Genomic DNA, 22,012 nt, shown 5'->3' on the forward strand with positions numbered 1-22,012 from the left:
GGGGGGGGGGGGGGGGGGGGGGGGGGGGGGTAGTGAGGCAGGTAGCCAGATGACAACAAGTGAGGATGAACCTGAAGAAAGACAGAATATCTTAAAGGATCTCGTATTGTCTTGCTTTTTCACTGTATGCACAAACATTTCAATTAGTATTAGAGTATGTTGTATTGGAGAAGATTGAATTGAGAAGATGATTTTTTTGCTGTAATTGTTTTGTTCTTTTACTTTGGTGTTTTTGCAATGTGCATGGGAGTTTTCCCTGCCAATTCAGCCCTTTGGAACTTGGAGAAATGAGAGCGAGAGAGCGAGGAAAGCCTCATTCACACATGCAGTCTTACGCAGCAAATCTTTGGAAGATTCCCAGAATAGAGTCACGCGTGAATGGGATCAGTGATCGATATTCCGGGAAATTTGCACCGGTACTTTGCCTGCTAAAGATCAAGTACCATTTTCCGGATCACAGCCTGTGTGGCTGTGTTGTTAATGAAAGGGTAATAAAGGGTTACGTCGCCTGAAGTAAGTCTCTTTCACGTAGAGTGAGGGAACCAATCACAAGACTCCACTGAGGACGTACATGAAATCGGCGACTGTTTGTCATAACACATCATTGCTTAGTGGCTTATCTCATAGTAATACCCATCCAGCTTTATATGACTGACAAACAAAAGCTTGAAACAAGCTCCTTTCTGTTGGACAGGTTCCGAAATAAGGGAGCACCTCTCAGTCCACGGTTTTATCAGCAACTTGCAACGATAATTAGAGTGAGCGAAGCGATCTCAAGACTCCCCTGAATCCACTTCTGTTCCGCTCCGTTTCTTTATAATAATTCCTGAAAACGGGAGCGGTTCTGGAATAAAGGAGCTCCTTTCAGTGTGCATTGCTGCACTCTGCTGGACTGTCTCCTCGTCCATATACCAGCATTGCTATGCCATGAGTGAACCGCGGCAAGACGGAAATGTTCCTGAACGTAGCTGCATGTGTGAATAGTGTAAAGCACTAATGGGGCCTGCAATGTTATCCCAGAAATGTATCGGGAACTATGTGTGAAAGAGGCTACAGACAGAGAGAGATGCCGTTGGGTCCTCCAGTCGTCCATTCATTGGATTTTTCAAGTGTCAAGGCAATGCACATGTGCACACACTTAAAGTCCACACTGAATCGTATAGCTCAAACGCTTTGGGAAATTCCCAACTGGCTCAATAACAGAAAGCGCATATGTTTATTGTCGTCATCGTAATTATTGGGCACTTCTGAGAAATGCACTACTCTTTTCAACACTGAGGGTCGTCTCTGAAGAGTATCCAGATTTTGACCCAGACCAATGCATCTTTTAGTAACTAGGAGCTGTAATGCATTCTTAGGTGTATAGAGTAACCATCCATATTGTGTCACGTCGAGAAAATACAACAATGGCTCCAAGTCATTTATAAGGAAATCAGAAAATGCAAAATTAACGTTATGAGCGACACTGGTGTTTGTCCTAAGGTGTTGCATCTGTGAACAAGTGTATGCAATCATTGCACACACACACACACACACACACACATAAACACACACACACACACACACACACACACACACCCCTTGATTTAGCTCAACTAAAACATGAGGAGGGTCCTAGCCAACCCCCTCCCCAGTAGCCAGAGGGTCGACCGTACTGGGACCGAGTCCAGTGCGGTGCTGGAGCTGCAGTGCGCCCCCCCCTGACCTTCGGTGACAGGCTGCAGCTTGCTGGAGCGCTCCGAGTCGGGGCTGTGGAGCGGCTCTGGCTCCCGCAGGCTCTCCAGGGGCAGGAAGGGGTCGTAGTCAGAGCTGGACAGGTCCGACAGCTGCAGGGGGAAGTACTTGGCGCTGCTGAACGACTGGGCTCCGTACACACAGCCGTGCAGCACCTGTGTGTGTGTGTGTGCGTGCGTGTGTGTGTGTGCAGAAGACCAGGGGAGACAGAGAGTGCAGACATGTTATTGATGAATGGATCGTGTTGTTACAGTCAGAACACGCGGCCAACGTCTGCACACTATCCATTGTACTTCAGCTGCAGCAATCTCCATTGTACTGCTGCCCCATTGTTCCTAATACAGCCGTACGGACCGTTCCAAATAGTCGGTCGCTTGTCAATGTTGATTGCATTATAAGAAACGTAGATAGTGGCACATGAACATGCCGCGAGGTGTCTGTGGGGGCAGGTGTGTGCGTGTGTGTCGTACCTTGTAAATGCAGCTGAGCAGGGTCTTGGTGGGTTGTTCCTTGTCTGGGGGGCTGCGTGTTTGAACGGGCCGCAGCAGGGTCTTGGGGGGCAGGGCCATGACCCAGTCCAACAGACACAGCAGCAAGGACACTACCAGCTACCAACACACATAGGGCCCTATTTTAACGGTCTGAAACGCAAGTGAGAAGCGCCAAGCGTTCTATGGCTATGTCGCTATTTTACCGCTGCAAAAAATGAGTCTTCTGCCCGGCGCAAATCTAAAAAGGGTTGGTCTGAAGTAGCCTAATTACCCGTAGGTGTGGTTTGGGCGCAACGTGCAATAAACCAATCAGAGTGCCAGCTCCCATCCCCTTTAAGAGCCATGAGCGCATTTGAATCTGACGAGTTGATACTTTGACAGCGCGTCATTAATTATTTCTTTTATACACTCACTCGCGGTAAAACAATGTTTTCTCACGATCAAATACTCATCAATCCTAAAAGTTATGGGTGTGTACACGATGTCTGTGTCAAGAAAATATGTGTTTGCTGTACAGTGTTTGCAGATGCATTGATTTAAAAGTACAACTTATTACCGCTGTATCAGCTGTTCTTTCCCAAATAATTTTCCAAGAATGTGTGGCTAGGTAGATGAGAGAAGCAAAGTGTATGCGCGAGGTGCACAAGCAACATTATGCATGTGCCCTTAAAATAGCATCTGAACAACGCGCCACTGACTTTAAACCAGGTATTTCCTGGTTTGTGGCGCCGAACCGCCCCTTGGGGAGCAAGATCAATCCCTTATTTACAGACGCGTGGCGCAGGAGGGAAAAGAACGCTCTGCGCTAGTTGCAAACTAGCAACGACACATGCGCCAGTGATTAAGTCCATTGCGCCGGATGCAAGATAGGGCCCATAGTCAGACACGCACCAAAACTAATATTGCAGCCCAAAAAAATATATACACTACCGTTCAAAAGTTTTGGGTCACATAGAAATGTCCTTATTTTTTAAAGAAAAGCAATTTCTTTTGCAAAGAAGATAACATTAAATGAATCAGAAATAAAGTTTAGACATTGTTAATGTGGTAAATTACTATTCTAGCTGGAAACGGCAGATTTTTTATGGAATATGTACATAGGTACACAGAGGCCCATTTCCAGCAACCATCACCCTTGTGTTCTAATGGTACATTGTTTAGATAATCGTGTTAAAAGGCTAATTGATGATCAGAAAATCCTGATCAATAAAAGTGTGAGTTTTCATGGAAAACATGAAATTTCTGGGAGCCTCGAAACTTTTGAACGGTAGTGTTGTTTATATATATATATATATATATATATCCGCGCGTGCATGCGGTCGTGCGTGAGTGTGTGTTACCCTCTTGTCTAGTTCATGAGGGGAGGACTCCGTAGAAGGCAGCAGGCATGTGATTGTGGCAATCAAAATCTGAAAGACAATACATAAATATTAAACAAAAGGAACAGCTTCAAAAGCAGTGCTGAACACATCAGAACACATACATGTTACACACACACACACATACACACACACACACACCTCAACAATCTTCTTGGGGGTGTCCGGTGGGAATTTCTGCAGGTGGTCAGCATAGTTGATCAGCAGGTGAAGGACATCAGATGCGACCAATGCTACACTCTTGTTGGGGTACTGAAAGACACATACAAACCCACACCCACACATGAAGGGAAAAACATCTCAGAGGCATGCAAAATACACCCACTGCACCCACTGACATCACATTGACATTTTAAAGGCATTCAAGCTGATGCAATTATTGGTGGTAATTTGCAATTACGTGTGCGAGCAAGGCTCATTTCCTGGATCATCTATGGAACAACCAACCAATTATCAGTGTCAGAGTCATTGTGCCTCCACAATACACCAGGACACACACACACACACACACACACACACACACTGCTGCATTGAAAAAAGAAACAAGATGTTGACTTGAGTAAGTGAACTTCCATATTAAATATATAATTTAAAAAAGAACTGGATGGAGGAAGAAATCAAGGACAGCAGGGAACCAAAGACAGAAAAGGGGAGGATAAGAGGAAAAGGGAATGAAGAAGGAGAAAGATAAGCAATACCACTGTTTTCTGTGTTAGACTAGTCAGCGCTCCTTGTTTGCGATGCTCCGGTTGGAGGACAGTGGGAGAAGATGTGTTTAGATGTGATATCACAATGCCACAATGCCACAATGCTGGGCTTCATGCACTAGTTAGTTGTCAAACCACACACACACACATACCCGGGGAGAAAATAGGAGGAGAGCCGAACTGAGAACTATGAACAAAAGCCGTTAGGATGTGAAAATGATGCACATAATTCTGCGTGTGTGTGTGTGTGTTGTATGCAAGTGGCTGAGGCATCTGGCTGTTGGTATGAAGGCAAGAGATTCCAAAGTGGACAAGCATATGCGTTTGTGTGTGTTTGTGTGTGTGTATGTGTGTGTCCACGTCTTTGTGACAGCTTGCAGCATTCCCCTTTGGATTAGTCTCCTATCTGAAGAGGTACCAAACATATTGACAGTCCAGGGTCCCCTCCCGGGAAAGACGTACACACGCCTGTGTGTTTGTGTATGTGTATGTGTGTGCCTCTGTGGCACAGTGGTATCTTAGCAGGCTACTGGCTGCCGATGCAGTACCAAGTGAGTCCAAGGTGGACAAGGTGCGTGTGTGTATATGTGTGCATCTGTGTGTGTTGGACACAAATAATGAAGAAGAAAGAGTGACGGGGCCATTTGGCCCCAGATGACAGAGTAAATCTTGGACTGCATTTCTCCAACGCTCAGGCCTCCAAGTCTAATGGCCTGTGATACACAGTACAACACTCTGCGGCCATTCACACCGTGACAAATCCTACCGGCAGTAATCAGCCAGGCCTGTTTTAGTCCGGCCACACTTGGCTCCCTTTGCCACGCCATGGGTATCCTGGCCTAAATTTATATTTATTATTAATTTATTGTACGGCTGTTGGAAGACTTCAATTGTGGAATCAGAAATGCCAGAACCTGCCTGCTATTGCTACATGTCCATTTATACTCCCCTCAACAACATTTTGTTTTTTTCCAACCGATGTTCCAACTGGATTATACCCAAGCTTCAGCTCTGGGTTATATCAGTGTTTTCACCTCCCTCCCTGCATCCCTAGTATACCACCCTCAATCCCCTACCTCTTCCGTCAAAAGGGAACACTTGTTTTAGTACTCGTTAACATTGAAATGGATGGGATACAGAGTTAACATTAGAGGAAGAAAAAAGCTTCCCTTATTGTAGCATCTTTAAAACCTCAATAGTAATGTGCTCAGCCATGTATGGCAACGTTCCCAAAGCTCCAACACCAGTACTGCTGCCAGGAAATGGATGATTTCAGAGCTACACAAGGGGGGAAAAGCTACACTGTATCGACTTGCAGTCACAAGGAATAGTAAAGCATAAGTGTGCATTGCTACGTGAAATATTGTGACCACCAGGATAGCAATAGAAGGTAATGCTGCTTTTTTTTTTTGTTGCAAAAACAAAATCCATAAAATTCATAACAATTCCGTTAGTTAGGATTGATGCTAGTGTAGTCTCTTTCGACTCCTGTTCCTGAGTGAAATGAAGGAAGAAAAGTGAGGTGTCCAAAGCTACGCGGCTGACCTTCAGAGTGACACACAGGACGTTGAGGGCCTCCTTGATCTGGGGGCGCTGGGTGCCTCGGACCAGCTCCTCACACAGCCAGATCCCCAGACTGCACAGGGCCACACACCTGCGCACACAGAGGGCAATGGAGACATGATGAGAGGGGGAGGCTAAAAGATAGGACACAAACTTGGAGACACATAAACAGGAGATGAATACACAAAAGACTTAAGAAATGGTTACTCTAAACACACACACACACACACACATATACACACACACACACGCAAACACAGTGAACACACACACATACACACGTGCACCACTTACCTTGCAGGAGCGGAGGGTTCATCTTTGGCGGAGGTCAAGATGTGTTTGATGATGTGCTCCTGAGAGTGAAGCCAGAAAAATATTATTTAAAACTTCAGCGATTGGGGGGGGGGGGGGGGGGGTCTATGCAACATGCAGACCAGATGCAAAAAAAAAAAAGTATCCAATTCACAACACAAACTCCATTAACCAGTTAATCAGTATTAATGAAAGCTTAGGGATTCAAACCCAGATTTCTGTTTAGCAAGGGATGAAATAAAATATTAAACCCCTGTGTACCGGTCTTTGGACGCCGGGACACATGGCATTAGCTGTTTACACGGCAACGCCAATAACAGCCAGGCTGCCGCATTAGTGCGCGGTGTTAGCCGAATAGCTAATGAGCCATTAACCTGTCGGCGCTGAACCAGCCGCCGACGGGTCCCCCGGGGAGAGGCGCGCTGCGGCCTCGCAGAGCGCCTTGTTTACACGCCCCCCCCCCCCAACCCACATGGGAGAAGTGTGACGGGGTGATGCTGCCAGGTAAGGATTGTGTTAGGCCCAAAGCACACAGAGCACAAATATCTCCTCATATTTGTAGCACAAAACATAATCATGTCATTTAATGGAGCACAGCGCATGGTGCGTGAATGGCGCTGGGCTGTGTTTCTTTGCTCGCTCTGCGTAGTACGCAGTGTCTATCGGACACTAAATGTACGCAGTGCGTATCGGACACTAAATGTACGCAGGTCTATCGGACACTAAATGTACGCAGGTCTATCGGACACTAAATGTACGCAGGACTATCGGACACTAAATGTACGCAGTGTCTATCGGACACTAAATGTACGCAGGTCTATCGGACACTAAATGTACGCAGTGTCTATCGGACACTAAATGTACGCAGGTCTATCGGACACTAAATGTACGCAGGTCTATCGGACACTAAATGTACGCAGGACTATCGGACACTAAATGTACGCAGTGTCTATCGGACACTAAATGTACGCAGTGTCTATCAGACACTAAATGTACGCAGGTCTATCGGACACTAAATGTACGCAGGTCTATCGGACACTAAATGTTAAAAACATTATTTCGCATCCGTCCCCCATGTGCTTTGTGCTTTTAGAAAGAAAGAACCCTGGCAAGACCGTCAACGTTATCTAGTTCAGACACGCACAATTGATTCTCTGGAGGAAGCGTTGCATTGACGCGTTGCATATTTTCCTCTCTTTTGGATCTTCTCTTTTGAAAAGATCCCCCCTGCAAATGATCACAATATGATCGGAGCTTCAGGATCCATGAGTGTCGTTGGCCAACACGAGGGCACCTTTGTGAGAGGGCTCTGAGCAACAAGGCTAGCATGACAAGGTGCCTGCGCCCATTCATCCTAGTTGAGCTATTCCCTTCTTTGCCAGAAAATGTGTCGCCATTACTGCACTTTGATGTTGAACGCTGCATCGCCTGTCTTCAGCGGCTGCGCATTTATCCAAAGTGCTCTGACTCCCAGCCCCGAAACGTCAGATAATGATAATGGTCCTAAGAGTGTGCGTGCATATTTCCAGTCGGGCGAATGCCGGGTGTTCACCTTGACGTCGGTGAACTTGGTGAGCACCAGGTCGGCCGTGGTGGGGTGCAGGGCCGGCAGCTCCTCGTACAGGTTGGGCAGGCACACCAGGGAGCCCAGCAGCACCTGAGCCTCCACCCTGGGAGCCTGTGGACGAGCACAAGGGAGCTGTCACACTCCAGCACTAACCGACTCAAGCCCCTTCCCCCCAAAGAGAAACCCACTGACAACCACTAACATTCGGGTAAAAATCCATACTCATCTCGGTAGTGGAAAAAGTACAATTTTTTATTATTATTATATTATATTATTATTATATATTTATTTTTACCTCTCTTTCTTAAGAGCTGTATTGCTACTGGAAAGGGTTGCTGTTTTTCTTGCTCTAATCGCATTCACTTTCCTGCGATGTGCGTGCGGGTGGAGTCCAGTTGCCATGTGCGTTCAGTGTGGTTTGAGTGTGTGTGTCTGCACTGGTACGTGGCTGTGGGGCTGCGTGTTGTTCTTACGTTGAGCGAAGAGCAGGCGGTGACGCGAGCAGCGGCGATGATGAAGTCCAGGATGAGCATGGTGGCTCCGGGAAGGCCGATGCTGAAGAACCGGGGGCTGCAGTGCTTGATGATGGTGTTCACTATGTCCTGGGGCGGGAACACACACACACACACACACACACACACACACACACACACACACACACACACACACAATTATTTTACACAATTAGTGGTTATATTGTGTATCCAGGCTTAGAAATGGCCCCAGTTTAAGAAAATTCCAATACTAAGCAGATCCAATACTTAAGCCTGAATCAAACTTACAGTAAATTAAAACACCTTCAATCACTCTTATTGAACTAATAACTAGTCAGTCCCGGGGCATCAACCCAACGACATTTCAGAAAGAAGGACTGGGTAGGATCACAGATACAGACACAGAGGGGGCAGTGGTGTACCTGGTCCTGGTGCAGAAGGCCGTGGTGCATGATGTTGTAGAAGTGCGTGAGGAAGTCTGTGTTGGGGGACACGTCCTGGCGCCTCTTCATGATCCTGCAGATCAGCTTGTAGGCGTGGAGTTTCCCCTGCTTGTAGCGCTCTGTCAGCATGGTCGCCTGGATGCCACACACACACACAACCAGAGCATCATATACAATACCATGGCACATTTCTATTTTACTTCAAAGTTATTTACAGGGCTGATAGGAAGTGAAATTATTAGTGCCTAAAATGATCAAATACATTCGAAGACACCATAGATAATTGCCTTTCTTGACAATAAAAGGAGCGGAACTCGCACACCATGTAGCCGATGCAACAATCAGTTTTTATTGCATAAAAGTGTAAAGTGCTACCCAAAGTGCGTGCAAAACGTTTTCAGTCCCATTCAGACAATCCTCAGTGCAAACATACAAAGGTAAAAGACTTCCTTATATTGACTACGCCTAGTTGGTGAATTTTAAAAGGCACCGCTCACCTATTTTCACTTTTCTTGACAACATACATAGCCGAGCTCAAGCCTGAATTCAGGCACCACGCCTGAACTGTATCAGGCCTGTATTTATTCAGGAAGTCTCATTGAGGTTAGGCACCTTGTTTGCAAGAGAGTCCTGATAAAGCAGATCATGTTTCAATGATTCAAAAGGTTTCAGATCAAAGAGTTCCTCTAGTCTTTAGAAATGGCCGGAGAGGAGAAGGAACTGTTGCACAAGCTTCACTATACGCACATCTAATGTGATATCTTGGGGGATAATTATGACAATTGAATTTATAGAAAGCATGGCTGATGTGGACAATTTGTCCGTACAGCTTTGTGACAAACAATATTTGACTTGGGAGTTGGGAAAAAGTTGTCTGTTTTATCCCTTTTTAAGCTTGTTTAAAAATGAAACATTCATAATTATACAAGCGTGTTGTTCAGGAGTATTACTTTGTCCATTCCCAAGTGGCCCCATCTGGCTTTGACCAACCCCTCTAGCCCCGACCGCGCTTTGTCTATCTTGCCAGGGGCCATGGTGGTGTGGCCGTCAGAATGGGCAAAGTGGGGATAGCCAAAGTCAGCGTGGGCCAGTGAGCCATGATACGCACAGCCTGAGATAAAGCACTAAAACCTGCACCTCAACGGGATGTTACATAACTTACTAAAACCTGTGCCTTTACCGCTATTGCATCTTACCATATATGTACCATCCTGTTTGATACAAAAATATCTAACACAATGTGGTTGAAAAAAGGAACTAAATTGTGTGTTCTTAGCATGAAAGGTCAAAAGTGCTCAACATACACATTGCTCTTGGAACAGTATTTCAGTCAGAACAATTTTAGAATGATGTTGGCTTAAACTGTCACAACTGCAACTTTTCTTCCTTTTTTCGATGTGTAAGATAAAATACTAAGAACCCTAAAAAAAAGCAAAATTGCGTCTTTACCAGAGAAGCTCTTAGGATCAGCCGACCTGCTCGGAATAGGTACACTGCTCATTTATGATTGATTCAAGAACCTTTTTATTGAGGTTTCCTTGAACATCGCTTCTCACTCTAGCCACTTCTCCTTTCATTTTCCATCAAATGCTCCCTGGTGTAAAGCAACAATAGCCATAAGGGCCTGACAATTGGATACAGGACATTTGGCCGTTCCTCCCGTTCAATCTGGTATGGCAAGGGAACCACTCAAACCATTCACAGTAACCAACGGCGACGGTGGGACGATCGATCCCTCGTTTCTCAAAGGGACTCTCAAAACTACAGATGCTACATGCTGATTACAGAAGGAAAAATTCTGAATCCTCTATATGAGACGCCAGCCTCGGTTCCTAAGCTTGTTGTTAGGTACATGGGCGACACCAAGCCCTTAGATTTCGGAACTTTGTATTGGTAGCCTGGTTGGGCAAATGGCGCGAGCAGGAAGAGTCTGGCGTGCTAGGTACCCCGTCCCCCGGCTGGAGGACACACAAGGTGTGATCCGTGGCTTTGTCAGGGCCTGTAAAACCCTCAGGGAATTTGCAAGACAGTGTGCTTGAATGCTTTTAAAGGTCTCTTGTCCTACCTTGAACAGCCACGGTGTTAGGATTCTGAGGGGCGGGATCAGACCAGGAGGCGGAGGAGATGATTGGTTGTCCAGAGAAATGCCCAAATTATCCCGGATCTGGGGGGGAACAACAAAAAAAATTAAAATACATAAGTGAATACATAGAAAGTAATTGATGTTTATATTCAAAAGGTATTTATATAAAAAACATTGATCAAGGCAGTTTGGGGAGGTACACACCTTGGACAGGTTCTGCCATAGCTCACACAGATAGTCAAACACCTGGGCGTGGATCTCTGGGTCCTTGATGGTGTTGACGTCTCCGAGGATCCCCAGCATCCTCCGCCACATAACCGTAGCGACGTCGGCATGCCAACCGATCAAAGAGCCCCCAGCCATCACGCTACAGTCCTCACTTGTTTCTAAAGGAGCACAGAGACCAACCGATTAATCGATCATTCAATGGATCAAACAGGCCCTTGAAAATAGCTCATCAAGGGATCTCCCCATATGAAACAGATATAGAAATAAATTAAGAGATCAAGAATGTTGTATGCAAGAATGGGGCCCATTTCACATTCCCCATGTGCAAGTGGACACTTGAATACCTATAAACACCCATCGGTCGTGTGAAATACTCCCTGTGAAGAGCATCCCTGTAGTCTTCTACTGTTTGAAGCATATACATGGAGTACATAACCGTTTAATATCGAAATACATACACCCCTAACGTATCTTTCCTGCATTGTGTCTAACATATACAATTGACTGATTTACAAAACATGGTTTTATATATTTTGTATTTGTGGATCTGTAATACAGCCTGTGAGTGAGTGAGTGTGTGTGTGGTGTAGACGTCTCACCGTGGTCGGGGGTCTGCAGGACAGCGTGGTGCAGCTTCTGGTCCAGTTGCAGGTGTGTGTGCGATTGGGAGTGTGTGCGCTCTGCGTGCTCTGCCGTCAGCGTTGCGGGGGAGGGGGTCTGGGACCGAGAACCCCCCAGGGAATGCACGGGAGACTCTGCACTCTCCGAACCTGGAACACACACACACACACTTTTGTAAATGCCATGACGATAGTATTTTGTAACCACGAAACTGGTGCAGCTTGGTTGCCTACAGAAGAATAACACAAAACAGATAAAGGGTGAATAATCTTTACGGATCTCTTGTATAAGGTGTATAATCTTTACGGATCTCTTGTATAAGGTGTATAATCTGTAATGGTCTCTTGTATAAGGTGTATAATCTGTAAGGATCTCTTGTATAAGGTGTATAATCTATGAGGGCCTTTGTATACCAGTGACGGTGACTGTGTGACTGAGGCTGCTGGTCTCCGAGTCGAGGTGGAGCGTCGTCAGACTGGCCACTTCCTGTTCCTCGCAGGCCATGCCCCCTCCCAGGCTATCCTGGTCTAGGGAGCTTCCCCGCCCGCCTCCTCCGTCAGATCCCGATCCCCCTCCTGCTCCGGTGCCCAGGTCTGAGCTGAAGGTAAAGGCTGGAGCACAACCAGGCAGGAAGCCATTAGCCGGCTTTCAGTGCGTGGGAGTTAGCGATTGAAGAAGGATAGGAGAGGCTTAACAAAAAATAACTTCTTTCTTACTGTCAAACTTGCAGCTGGTGTACTGAAAGGCATTAAAGGAATCCGATTGGCTGTCGGAGCTGACGACATCAGAGCCGCTGGCGCTGGCGGGAGAGGTCCACTCTGAGGGAACCCCGGGGTCGTCGACGGGCCTCGGGTCGTCTGAGGCCCGCGACCCGGGACCCTGACCGCCGTCCAGGAGCTCCGGCAGGTCTTTGGGGATCTCCAGACTGCCTGGGCTGCTGCCACGGCGACCCTGAGGAAAACCGAGGGGTGGGAGGATTGGTAACCCGTATAGTGAGTGAGTGAGCGTTAATAAATAAAGCATTAACCATGACAGCAAGCACAATATGCATAATCGTAAACACAGAAAGGAAAAAAGGAAAGCATGACATACTTTCATATTTTTAAATGCATAGCTTCCCATCAGAATTTATTTAGACATTTTGTTTGAATGAAATTGAATAAATATACACAATTAAATAGTATCACAACATTGAATGTCACAACTTTTTATCCTAGTTGTATGAGATCCCAATAACAACCTGCGATAGTATTGACCTCAAGCAGTGCCGTCTGATGGGGAGACCGACCCACTGTCTCCAAAGCCCAGTCTGCTCCTACTGAGCCCCTGCTGCTGCGGACCCTCACCTTCAGTCTCTCCTGGATGAACTCGTCCATCAGGTCCGAGAAGTTGGGGTTGGCGCCGCCAACATCGCTGGAGACCGGACGTGCTTTCTGGACCACCTCCTCCTTATTGGCTACACACACACACACACACACACATTTAATCATTAAAGGGGTGGTGGTGGGGAGGATATGCGTAGTCTATGAAGACACCCTTTCACTGGGATTAAATGACCTGTTTTGCAGGGAAACCGTGACACACGTTTAGAATCAGCTGAAATGTCACAGCACGGATACACAAATGGATGACAAGACACAGTTTATGTCAAAAATAAGCACCCTATTAATCAATGACCATACAGCCCATCTTGTGGGTTTTATGTGTATTTGTATATACAGTATACACACATCAACATAAAACCCACAGACTGAAAGAAATGTACTGATCCAAAGACGTGCAGGAAGCTACTCAGGAGCTGTTTGAGCGATGCTTTTGAATCCAAATACATCGACTTACCCCATCAGCCCTATTCAGCCTGTTCTCTGCTGCACCTCTCTTTACCAAGAAACAAGGCCGCGTCTACAATTAAGATAATTACATACCTCTGTCACAACAACACTGTGTCCCCGACTCCTGATTGAGTTTTGTCCCACAGGGGAAAACAACCTAAACCATGTCAAGTCACGTCAAGCAATGCTTAGAACGTAAGTGCTCTTGTATGTTGGACTAATGCTATGTTTTCACTGACGCTTGTCGATAGTGCCGTGAGCGTTTGACTGATGGTCTCTTTATGTAGAGTCTATTTATATCTTACTTCACATCGTATTGATGATTGGATACTTTTTTCATGCTGCTGAGGAATTCCCCTTACAGAATATAGAGCGCTATCAAATGCTAAACTTTTACACAGGCATGTCTGAAAAGTTTTTGTTAGGCTTCCCATACCACTATGTTTGGAATTGTGTGGTTCTTAAATTTAGGTGTGACATTGAACCCCAGTGTTGGAAAGAGTGTTTGTTTACTGTCAGCAGACAGGTGTTAAAACAACAAAGGTCAACCCCACGACACAGGCGTACGTCATAACCAACCAGTTGAAGCAGTGCAGGAGTTTAAACTCACGACATGCAGTGAGCGAGTGAGAGAGGCAGGAAGAAAAATAATAACCACCATGTTATGGCCAAACAGGCACCATACCACAGGTATACATTAGTACTGTTACGATGATTTGTTCCAGTCGTTGCAAGAGCTCACGGTATAAGCAATGGTAAGTTGGTCAGTCAATGATTAGGAATTAATAGGTTAACTTCAGCACAGGCAGACAGGGCTCCAGGTAAACCACACAAGATGGATGCAATAAACCGCTACGTTCAGCATGTTCCCCTTATGTTTCTTAAATCTGACACTATGATCAGCATGTTAACCTTATGATCCCTAAATCTGACACTACGTTCAGCATGTTACCCTCATGTTTCTTAAATCTGACACTATGTTCAGCATGTTACCCTCATGTTTCTTAAATCTGACACTATGATCAGCATGTTACCCTCATGTTTCTTAAATCTGACACTATGATCAGCATGTTACCCTCATGTTTCTTAAATCTGACACTATGATCAGCATGTTACCCCTTACCTTTCTTAAATCTGACACTATGTTCAGCATGCTCCCCTTACGTTTCCTAAATCTGGCCCTTATGTTCAGCATGTCATCCCTCCAGGGTTCCTGAATCTGTAATCTATAAAACACTAATCCTGTTGTCTTAATGGGAACGCGTGTGCATTGCAGTTTGAGCTTCACCAGCGCGCTAAGGCCCCTTGTTGGGTTTTGAACCAGGTTTTTTCTTTTTATAATTCCCTTTAGAAGTCAATTTTCTTTTCAAAATTAGTCAGTCAAAATTATTTTTTAAAATAATATAGTAGAATTGAGAAATGTATGCAATATAGATTAACAAACTCAAGACACGTTACAAAATGAAAGCAGAAAATACGTATTTTTTCAAAAGGATTAATTAACACCAACTTGTGGAGACTGATATATCCATTAAATTGTTGCTTAGCAACATTTACACATAGCAGTCTGAGCAAGAACACGACTACAGTTGTGCCGCTAATGAATATATCAAGGATTAAGGTATCCATATGATATCAAAAGTTAAGACGATCATTCCAGAGACGATTAGTGAAATGCACATGGACAGCTGCAGCATCATAGCGCACATCATGAGATGTGGTGTGGGGCTCGATAGAGAGCTGGCCAGGTCAACAACGGTGTCACATGGCGATAGTGTTCAGTGTTTGTAAGACGTAGACGTAGGGGAACTAAATGTCATTTTGCGTTTGTTTGCAAACACAAAACATCAGGTGGAACATCCATAATACATGGTAAAACGGAATAAAGTGAACATTTCACTAGGAATGTTTGTTTTTGGTTTTAAACAAAAATGCTTTTGCATTTGTTGCCAAGATATGGTCTTTTCACCACCACCGACATCTTGCCATTTTTCATTGTGCATTATTAAAATGTACTATTTTCTACCCAACCTTCCTGACCACAATCGTGTAAATAGGTGTGTTCTCCGTTTCTGGGTCAATGATACCCCCTACTGGCCTAGGACGGTATCTCACTATAACGGAGCCTGGGGAGTCGTGACACCACGTTTATTCTTTTTCTCTTAAAAAAAGACATTTTCTCGTTTGATGTGGTGTTCCTCGGTGACAGCAGTAGACGGCCGTAGTCCAAGGAAGAGGCGGTGGAGGAGGAGGCACAAGGAGGCCGCATGCAACATCCAGAAGGAGGGCGGAAGAGAAGAGGGGGAGAGACCAGGGTGAGGGAAGAGGGGTAACAGGGGGTTAAAGGTCCAAAGCCCTTCCGAGGTGGGAAGACAGAGGGAGAGGGGATGGGGGCGGGGGGGGAGAAAGAGGGTTGGAGAATGGGCTTCGTTCAAGAGAAAACAAAAAAAGGAAATTTGAGGTTCAATCCAGCAGCAAGATGATGAGTATCAGCCCAAAAAAATGAAAAACATAAAAAAAAATCATTTGTCAGAACCGGTTAAAAACAGCCAAAAAAAACGGAAGAGAAAGTTGCAGGTGTTTTGTGTTGTTTCAGAAGTGTCTTGATGGTTGCACGGGTGCCCGCTGCGAGCACGTCGGCCGCCGGCCTCACTGCCATCCTCACCTGCTGGCGTCGCGGCCTTGCGTCCAAAGTAGCCCAGGACGTGGGAGTAGAGGTCCCTGAGGGGGGCGTCGCCAGAGGCCCCGCGGACCTGCCGCTGCGGGGACGAGCCCTGGGACGAGCCCTGGCCCCGGGGCCGCGGCCTGGAGGACAGGGCGTGAACCACCGTCTTATAGACCCCGCCCAGCAGGGCCACCTGGTGGTGGTGTCGGGGGCCGCCGCCGCCGACGCCGGGCTCCTGGGAGCGAGAGCGGGACCCGCGGGGCCGCAGGCCCGAGCGGGTCAGGCGGCCCCGCACCCCGGAGGAGCCGGTCCCGGCTGCCTTCTCTGGGTGGGCCGCGCCTCCCGCCGGGCGCTCCTCGTCCTTGTCGCTGCAGTCCTGTCCCCCGGCCCCTGGCCGGTCCCCGGCGACGCCGGAGCCGGCCGCCGAGGACTCCCCGGAGCCGGCCTTCTCGTGGAGCCCTGCCTTGAGGCCCACCCCGGGTAACCCTCCCAGAGTGCCCGGCCCCGCCTTGGCCCCGGGCGGGGTGCCCGGCCGCTCTCCGGCGGAGTGGCTGTGTGTGTGGAAGTGGCTGAGGCGCCGCAGCCGGGCCCTCCAGTGGGCCTCCTTGCTCTCCAGGGGGTTGTGGAACTGCACCGACTCGGTGGAGGGCCGGAAGCTCACGTGGACCCCGCTCGCCTGCCGCTTCTTGGGGCGCCCACGGGCAAGCTTACCCCGGGACATCTCCGGGCTGGGGGTCTGAGAGGGCGGGCTCGCGGCGGGGCCGCCGGCGGTCTCCGTCTCCGCTGGCTCCTGCCTCGTCAGCTGGAGGCGTTTCTCGGACAACGACGACGACGACGACGACGCCACAACCTCCTTATGGTCCCTTCCCTGATCCCCTCCCCTCTCGTCCCCGTCTCCGCTCCCTTCCCTTCTCTCCCGGCGGCCGGCCTGCCTCTCTAGACTAGAGCTGCCGCTGCCGGGCGACGGCCACGGACACTGCAGCTCCAGGCACTCGTAGATGCTGCGCTGCTCCGCCTCCGTCTCCTCCCCCGAGTCCTCGCTGCCGTGCCTCCCCGCTTTACTTACCTGCCGGGCGTCCTTGCTCGTCGGCCCGTCCTCCCGGGCCACCCGCCTGGCCTCCCGGACCTGCCCTAGCGGCCCTACCTGGGTCCTAGCTATGCCCGTCTGCACCAGCACGGGCTGGGGCGCGGCGGCGGGGTCGGTGGCTCCCCCGGCGCCCTCCTTCCCTTTCCCCGCCGCGGCCGCGGCCTCCTCACGCCTCTCGGCCCCCCTCTGGGTGAGGTAATCCCTGATGGAGGAGAACAGGTCGTCCTCCTCTTCTCCCGCTCCCCCTTCCTCCTCGTCCACCTCTCTCTCGGGGGAGAAGACGAGGGCGGAGTCCGAGACGCTGGCCCAGTCGGAGCGGGGGGCCCGGCCTCGAGGGGCCGGGCCGGGCCAGAGCTGGTCGTACAGCCCGCCGTCGCCCAGCTCGTCCAAGGAGGACGAGAGGGCGGCGTGGTGGGAGGCCGGGGGGTCAGAGGCGGGGGAGTGCGGCGGGGGTGGTGGCGTGGCGAGGCTACTGGCTGTGAGCTGTGAGAAAGTGGGGGTGAGGCAGTGGGAAGAATCGGGGGTGGTGCAGGGGTCGTCGGGGGGCTCGTCACCTTTGGCCCGCTCCGTGACGAAGGGCTCCATGACCACGTCGGAGGCGCTGCTGCTCCGCGCCAGCACCGGGGGCGGGGCCGACTCCAGGTCACAGGACCCGCCCTGGAAGACCTCGGAGCACGAAGCGCTGGGCGCCTCCTCGCTCTGTGAGGAATGGCGCATGCGGGAGGGGCGGGGTGTCAGGGTGATGGGCGGGTCCTCGAGGTCTGGTGATTGGGTGACAGGGTAGAAGGGGGTGGGGTTAGTACGGGGTCTGGCTGGGCCCACACGCACACAAACACACGAGTAAGAATTCAATTGTTAAGAAGAAAACAAAAACAGCCATCAACACACTCATATCAGTACCAAGGTTCAGTGAGGCGAACGACATTACGGACACTCAAAAACACTGATCCTGATGATGATGACGTCTATTTGTAAGTCATTTTTGCGTTTTTTTTTTGCGTTGCATTCCAACATATTGCCAGCATCATCGTGGGAAAAATTTGGTCACACAAGAACGAGGTTAATTATCATGGACGGATAGATGCTGTAGTATGTTTGCATTGCATATCCATAGACCTCACAAAAACATATACAATGTTTTTCTTTAAGCACAAACGACATGCAAACCCATAGCATTCCAAGCATTATGACAATAAATAAGGTTATATCTGCAGCCACAAAGCATCCTCCATATGGGACTGAGTTGAAAAACGGCTCACAAAGTGGCACAGAGGTTGCTGAACTGTAGTCAATGGTATGTAGGCACCATGACACACATGGAATCATGTAATGCACAAAGAAAAAAAGATGTTTTTTGATTTTAGAATATGCAATTCACAGCAATTCATATGCAAATCCCATGAAATGTTGGTAAAGGACTGGCCAAAAACCAAGCCAAACCGTAGTAGATAATAATAAAAAAAACAATGCACATTCCCATCGACTCTAATGCTGCGCCAAGTGGGTAGCAGGAAGGGAATAAATAGTTGAAACAGGGTGGGAGGCCGAAACAGTGCAGAAAAGAGGCAGGGAGGACTGGTTTAGGCAGTCAGCAGGAACAGACTTGCAATTGGAAAGTACAAAGACTGGGCAAGTGAAGAAAAGGCTCAAGTGGCACAAGCCGGAAAGCATTACAAAAAGGCCGGCAGGAAGGCGAGCTGGTAAGGGAAAAACAAGATACGCCACGACGAAATGGAAACTAATACACTAGGGGTGTACAACTAAGGTCAACATACGCGTAGCCAAATCTGTATACATAAAAAATACAGCAGGAAGGAACAAGACAAGTTCCTAAGAAAACAACGTAGTAAACCAACACAAGGGCAGGCAAGCAGTATTGAGGGATGCAAAATACAACAACAACAGCAAGGTCTCAAAGGATGCAAGGACTGGCAAATAATCAGGCTTACATAAAGGAAGAACTACAGAGACAAACTGTCTTGAATGTCAGACAAATGGGCAGACAGTAGAAGGTTTGTTATTGCAGGTGAACAGGCAGGCAGGCAAGCAGGCAGAGACTGAAGTGACAGACAGACAGAGTATACCTGCCAGCTGGTCAGCTAGAGGGGGTAGTAAGGGAAAGTGTTGGTGGTGGTGGAGGACAGGAAGAGGCGGGGCCAGAGCAGGAGCACTCTTAGCACTGCGGATAAAGGCTGAGGAGAGCAGAGAATCCCCCGTGGAGCAGCTACGCAGGGCTGGGGTGGGCGGGCGAGTGACAGTGCAGAGAGACAGAGGAGAAACACCAGAGAGAGAGAGAGAGAGAGAGAGAGAGAGAGAGAGAGAGAGAGAGAGAGAGAGAGAGAGAGAGAGAGAGAGAGAGAGAGAGAGAGAGAGAGAGAGAGAGAGAGAGAGAGAGAGAGAGAGAGAGAGAGAGAGAGAGAGAACGGTGGAACAAGGAGAAGTGATTGAGAGTGTTGGAAAGTGGCCGTAAAAGAAGGGAACACAGTTTATTTGAATGGGGAAAGGGGGGCGTTGTTTGGTGAGAAGACAAAGAGAGATACAGAGGAATAGCAAAGTATGAGAGGAACGACACAAGAAAGATTGGAGGGACACATGGAACGAGAGCAAGGTAATGACAGAAAGATTAATAAAGAGACATCATGTGTAGGGAAGGGGAAAGGGATTGGAAGAGAAGGGAAGGAACAACAGGTCAGGTTTAGGAGAACAGACAGTAAGAGGCCAGTGAAAGCGTTACAGCTATCGGTGTGGCTGGAAAGGCAATGTTGCTTAGAAGAGAGCTCTATATGGATGTTACTTTAACTCATCCCCGTCCCCTTACCATTAAGCTACAGACATTCAGTGGTTGAGGTACGGTGTCTGACGTGAAGAGATATTTGCTTGGTTATTCTTAGTGTTGTATCAGCAGTGTGCTACATCAAACCAAATAGCCAAATTGCCAGCTGACCAGGTTCTGCTGGATTACACCCAAAGAAGAATTCCTGGCCTTTTTAGTAGTTGATGATTAATGTTCATTTACTGGCCGCAAGTTAAACCTTCCTTTTAACCTTATTTAGCCTTTTTGGCCTGTTTGGAGATAGAGTCCAACGTAATTGAGCATCTGGAGCACATTCTAGTTTGAACTTTAAGTAACCACACAACGTTAGGACCCTTATAGTGCATGCACATGATGGAAACCTGATTCGTCCGAACCCTGATTTAGCACGCTATCTGTATCCACCGTGTGTACATTAGGGCTGGACTGTGACACTGTCATTGAGCAGAACATTCCTTGGCGCCGACATTTTCCAGGAAGAGACTCTCTGTGCGTGTGTGCGTGCGCCATTGGAGTGGTACCAAAAGGGCTGTCTGAATACACACATGCTGTAGGACTTAGTACACAGAGATCCATCACTGGCTGTTTCCGCTGTTTGCCAGGGCTCATTGTCTAAATTCCTGTCCCGACGCAGCAATGGCACAGATGCTTCAAACAGTACACACTCGGCTGATGGGAAAATACCCAACCGCAATTTTCTTATGTAAAATGAAATATGTAAACTTAATAAAACTAAAACACTTCCTTCAAGCGTAGTGATAACGGAGACAGTTACAGCCACAAGCACACACACACACAAACTCCCTTCATCTGTGAAACTGAGATCACACACACCCACAACCCCACCCACAACGTCACCCACACACACACAGCAACGTACCGACGGTCTTCTGGCGGACGATGTTCCTGGCCTTCTCCAGGCCGGGGGAGCCGGCGGTGGTGGCGCTGCGCTGCCTCATGGCGGCCGCCTGGCCCGGCTGGTCGCGGCTCCAGCCTTTGGAGAAGGAGCGGTCCACGCACTGCCGCTGGCCCTCCAGACCCATGCCTGGGGCAGAGAGAGAGAGGCACCAGACCGGGTTATGAGGTCAGTGTGTTAGGGAGAGTGGCATTTGATTTACCATCTGAATTAGTAATAACATATTCTTATGTTCATGAATGGCAATTCGGTTCCTTTAGCTTTTCTGTGTGTGTTGGACGTTGAGGTTGTATTTGGTCTGTGTTTTTGAAGCAGATTCTGGTTTATATTTTTCTGCAATTTTTTGGGGGCTTTTATTTTGTATTTTGAATGGTCAGGTCATTAGTTGTTCTTGTTAAAGGGTTAATGGGTAAGGGGGGCCCGCTCGGAAAAGACCTTTTCCTTTGTGCTTCTTCTGCTTCTGTTCACTTAGTTTGTCCAGAGGAAGCTCATTCAGGTCCACCGTGTACAGGTTCCTGGCCAGCACCTAGGACACACACACACACACACACACACTTTAAGACTATAGGTCGTGCCTCTAGCTGTTTACAATACAATTACAAAATAATCGAACTACAGCAGTTTTAGATCAACAGAGACAGACCATCTCGGCCAAAAGGTTTGCATAAGTCATAACACGGGAGTGGCCGGTGCCGTTACCTTGGTGAGGGTTTCCATGGTGAGGGACCACTCGGTGACCAGCTCCTCCCAGCAGGTGAGGGAGGAGAGCACGGAGAGCAGGTCGTCCCAAAGGTCACGGCTGATGAAGACGTTGAGGTTCCCCTTGATCCAGGCCACGATCAGGGTCTGATGGAGGGACACATGTACACATCCATATGACCTTTAGGATGACTAGGATGATAATATGAATACAATACTCGGAGAGAATATAGTGTTCGTAAAATTATAAATCCACACATTCATATGAACTTTAATGATGACTAGTATGAAGAGGGAGAGAGCATTGTGGCATCATGGCATCACACCACAGGTATCCTATCAACACATACCTTATTTGGGAAATGTTCCTAAGTGAGTG

General features: G+C 48.1%; 1 protein-coding gene across 4 annotated transcripts in view; it reads right to left on the reverse strand.

The window, feature by feature from the left end:
• ralgapa1 (Ral GTPase activating protein catalytic subunit alpha 1) overlaps nt 1-22,012 on the reverse strand; it is a 57,264-nt gene that overhangs the window by 24,622 nt on the left and 10,630 nt on the right. For 2 of the 4 annotated variants that reach the window (XM_079752117.1, XM_079752118.1), the window contains exons 15-33: nt 21,634-21,780; nt 21,370-21,460; nt 20,899-21,063; nt 17,761-17,967; nt 12,969-13,078; nt 12,339-12,573; nt 12,036-12,233; nt 11,601-11,771; nt 10,978-11,159; nt 10,756-10,854; nt 8,670-8,825; nt 8,227-8,355; nt 7,739-7,864; nt 6,169-6,227; nt 5,857-5,965; nt 3,746-3,856; nt 3,566-3,634; nt 2,205-2,342; nt 1,706-1,889 (exon numbers count right to left, since the gene is read on the reverse strand). In XM_079752117.1, the coding sequence (XP_079608243.1) occupies nt 1,706-1,889; nt 2,205-2,342; nt 3,566-3,634; nt 3,746-3,856; nt 5,857-5,965; nt 6,169-6,227; nt 7,739-7,864; nt 8,227-8,355; nt 8,670-8,825; nt 10,756-10,854; nt 10,978-11,159; nt 11,601-11,771; nt 12,036-12,233; nt 12,339-12,573; nt 12,969-13,078; nt 17,761-17,967; nt 20,899-21,063; nt 21,370-21,460; nt 21,634-21,780 (2,686 nt within the window). Of the gene's footprint in view, nt 1-1,705; nt 1,890-2,204; nt 2,343-3,565; nt 3,635-3,745; nt 3,857-5,856; nt 5,966-6,168; nt 6,228-7,738; nt 7,865-8,226; nt 8,356-8,669; nt 8,826-10,755; nt 10,855-10,977; nt 11,160-11,600; nt 11,772-12,035; nt 12,234-12,338; nt 12,574-12,968; nt 13,079-16,119; nt 17,968-20,898; nt 21,064-21,369; nt 21,461-21,633; nt 21,781-22,012 lie in introns of all 4 variants that reach the window. The other 2 variants (XM_079752116.1, XM_079752119.1) reach the window with 2 other exon arrangements.

The sequence above is a fragment of the Pollachius pollachius genome (genome assembly GCF_949987615.1).
Source record: "Pollachius pollachius genome assembly, chromosome: 15".
Taxonomy (NCBI): Eukaryota; Metazoa; Chordata; class Actinopteri; order Gadiformes; family Gadidae; genus Pollachius; species Pollachius pollachius.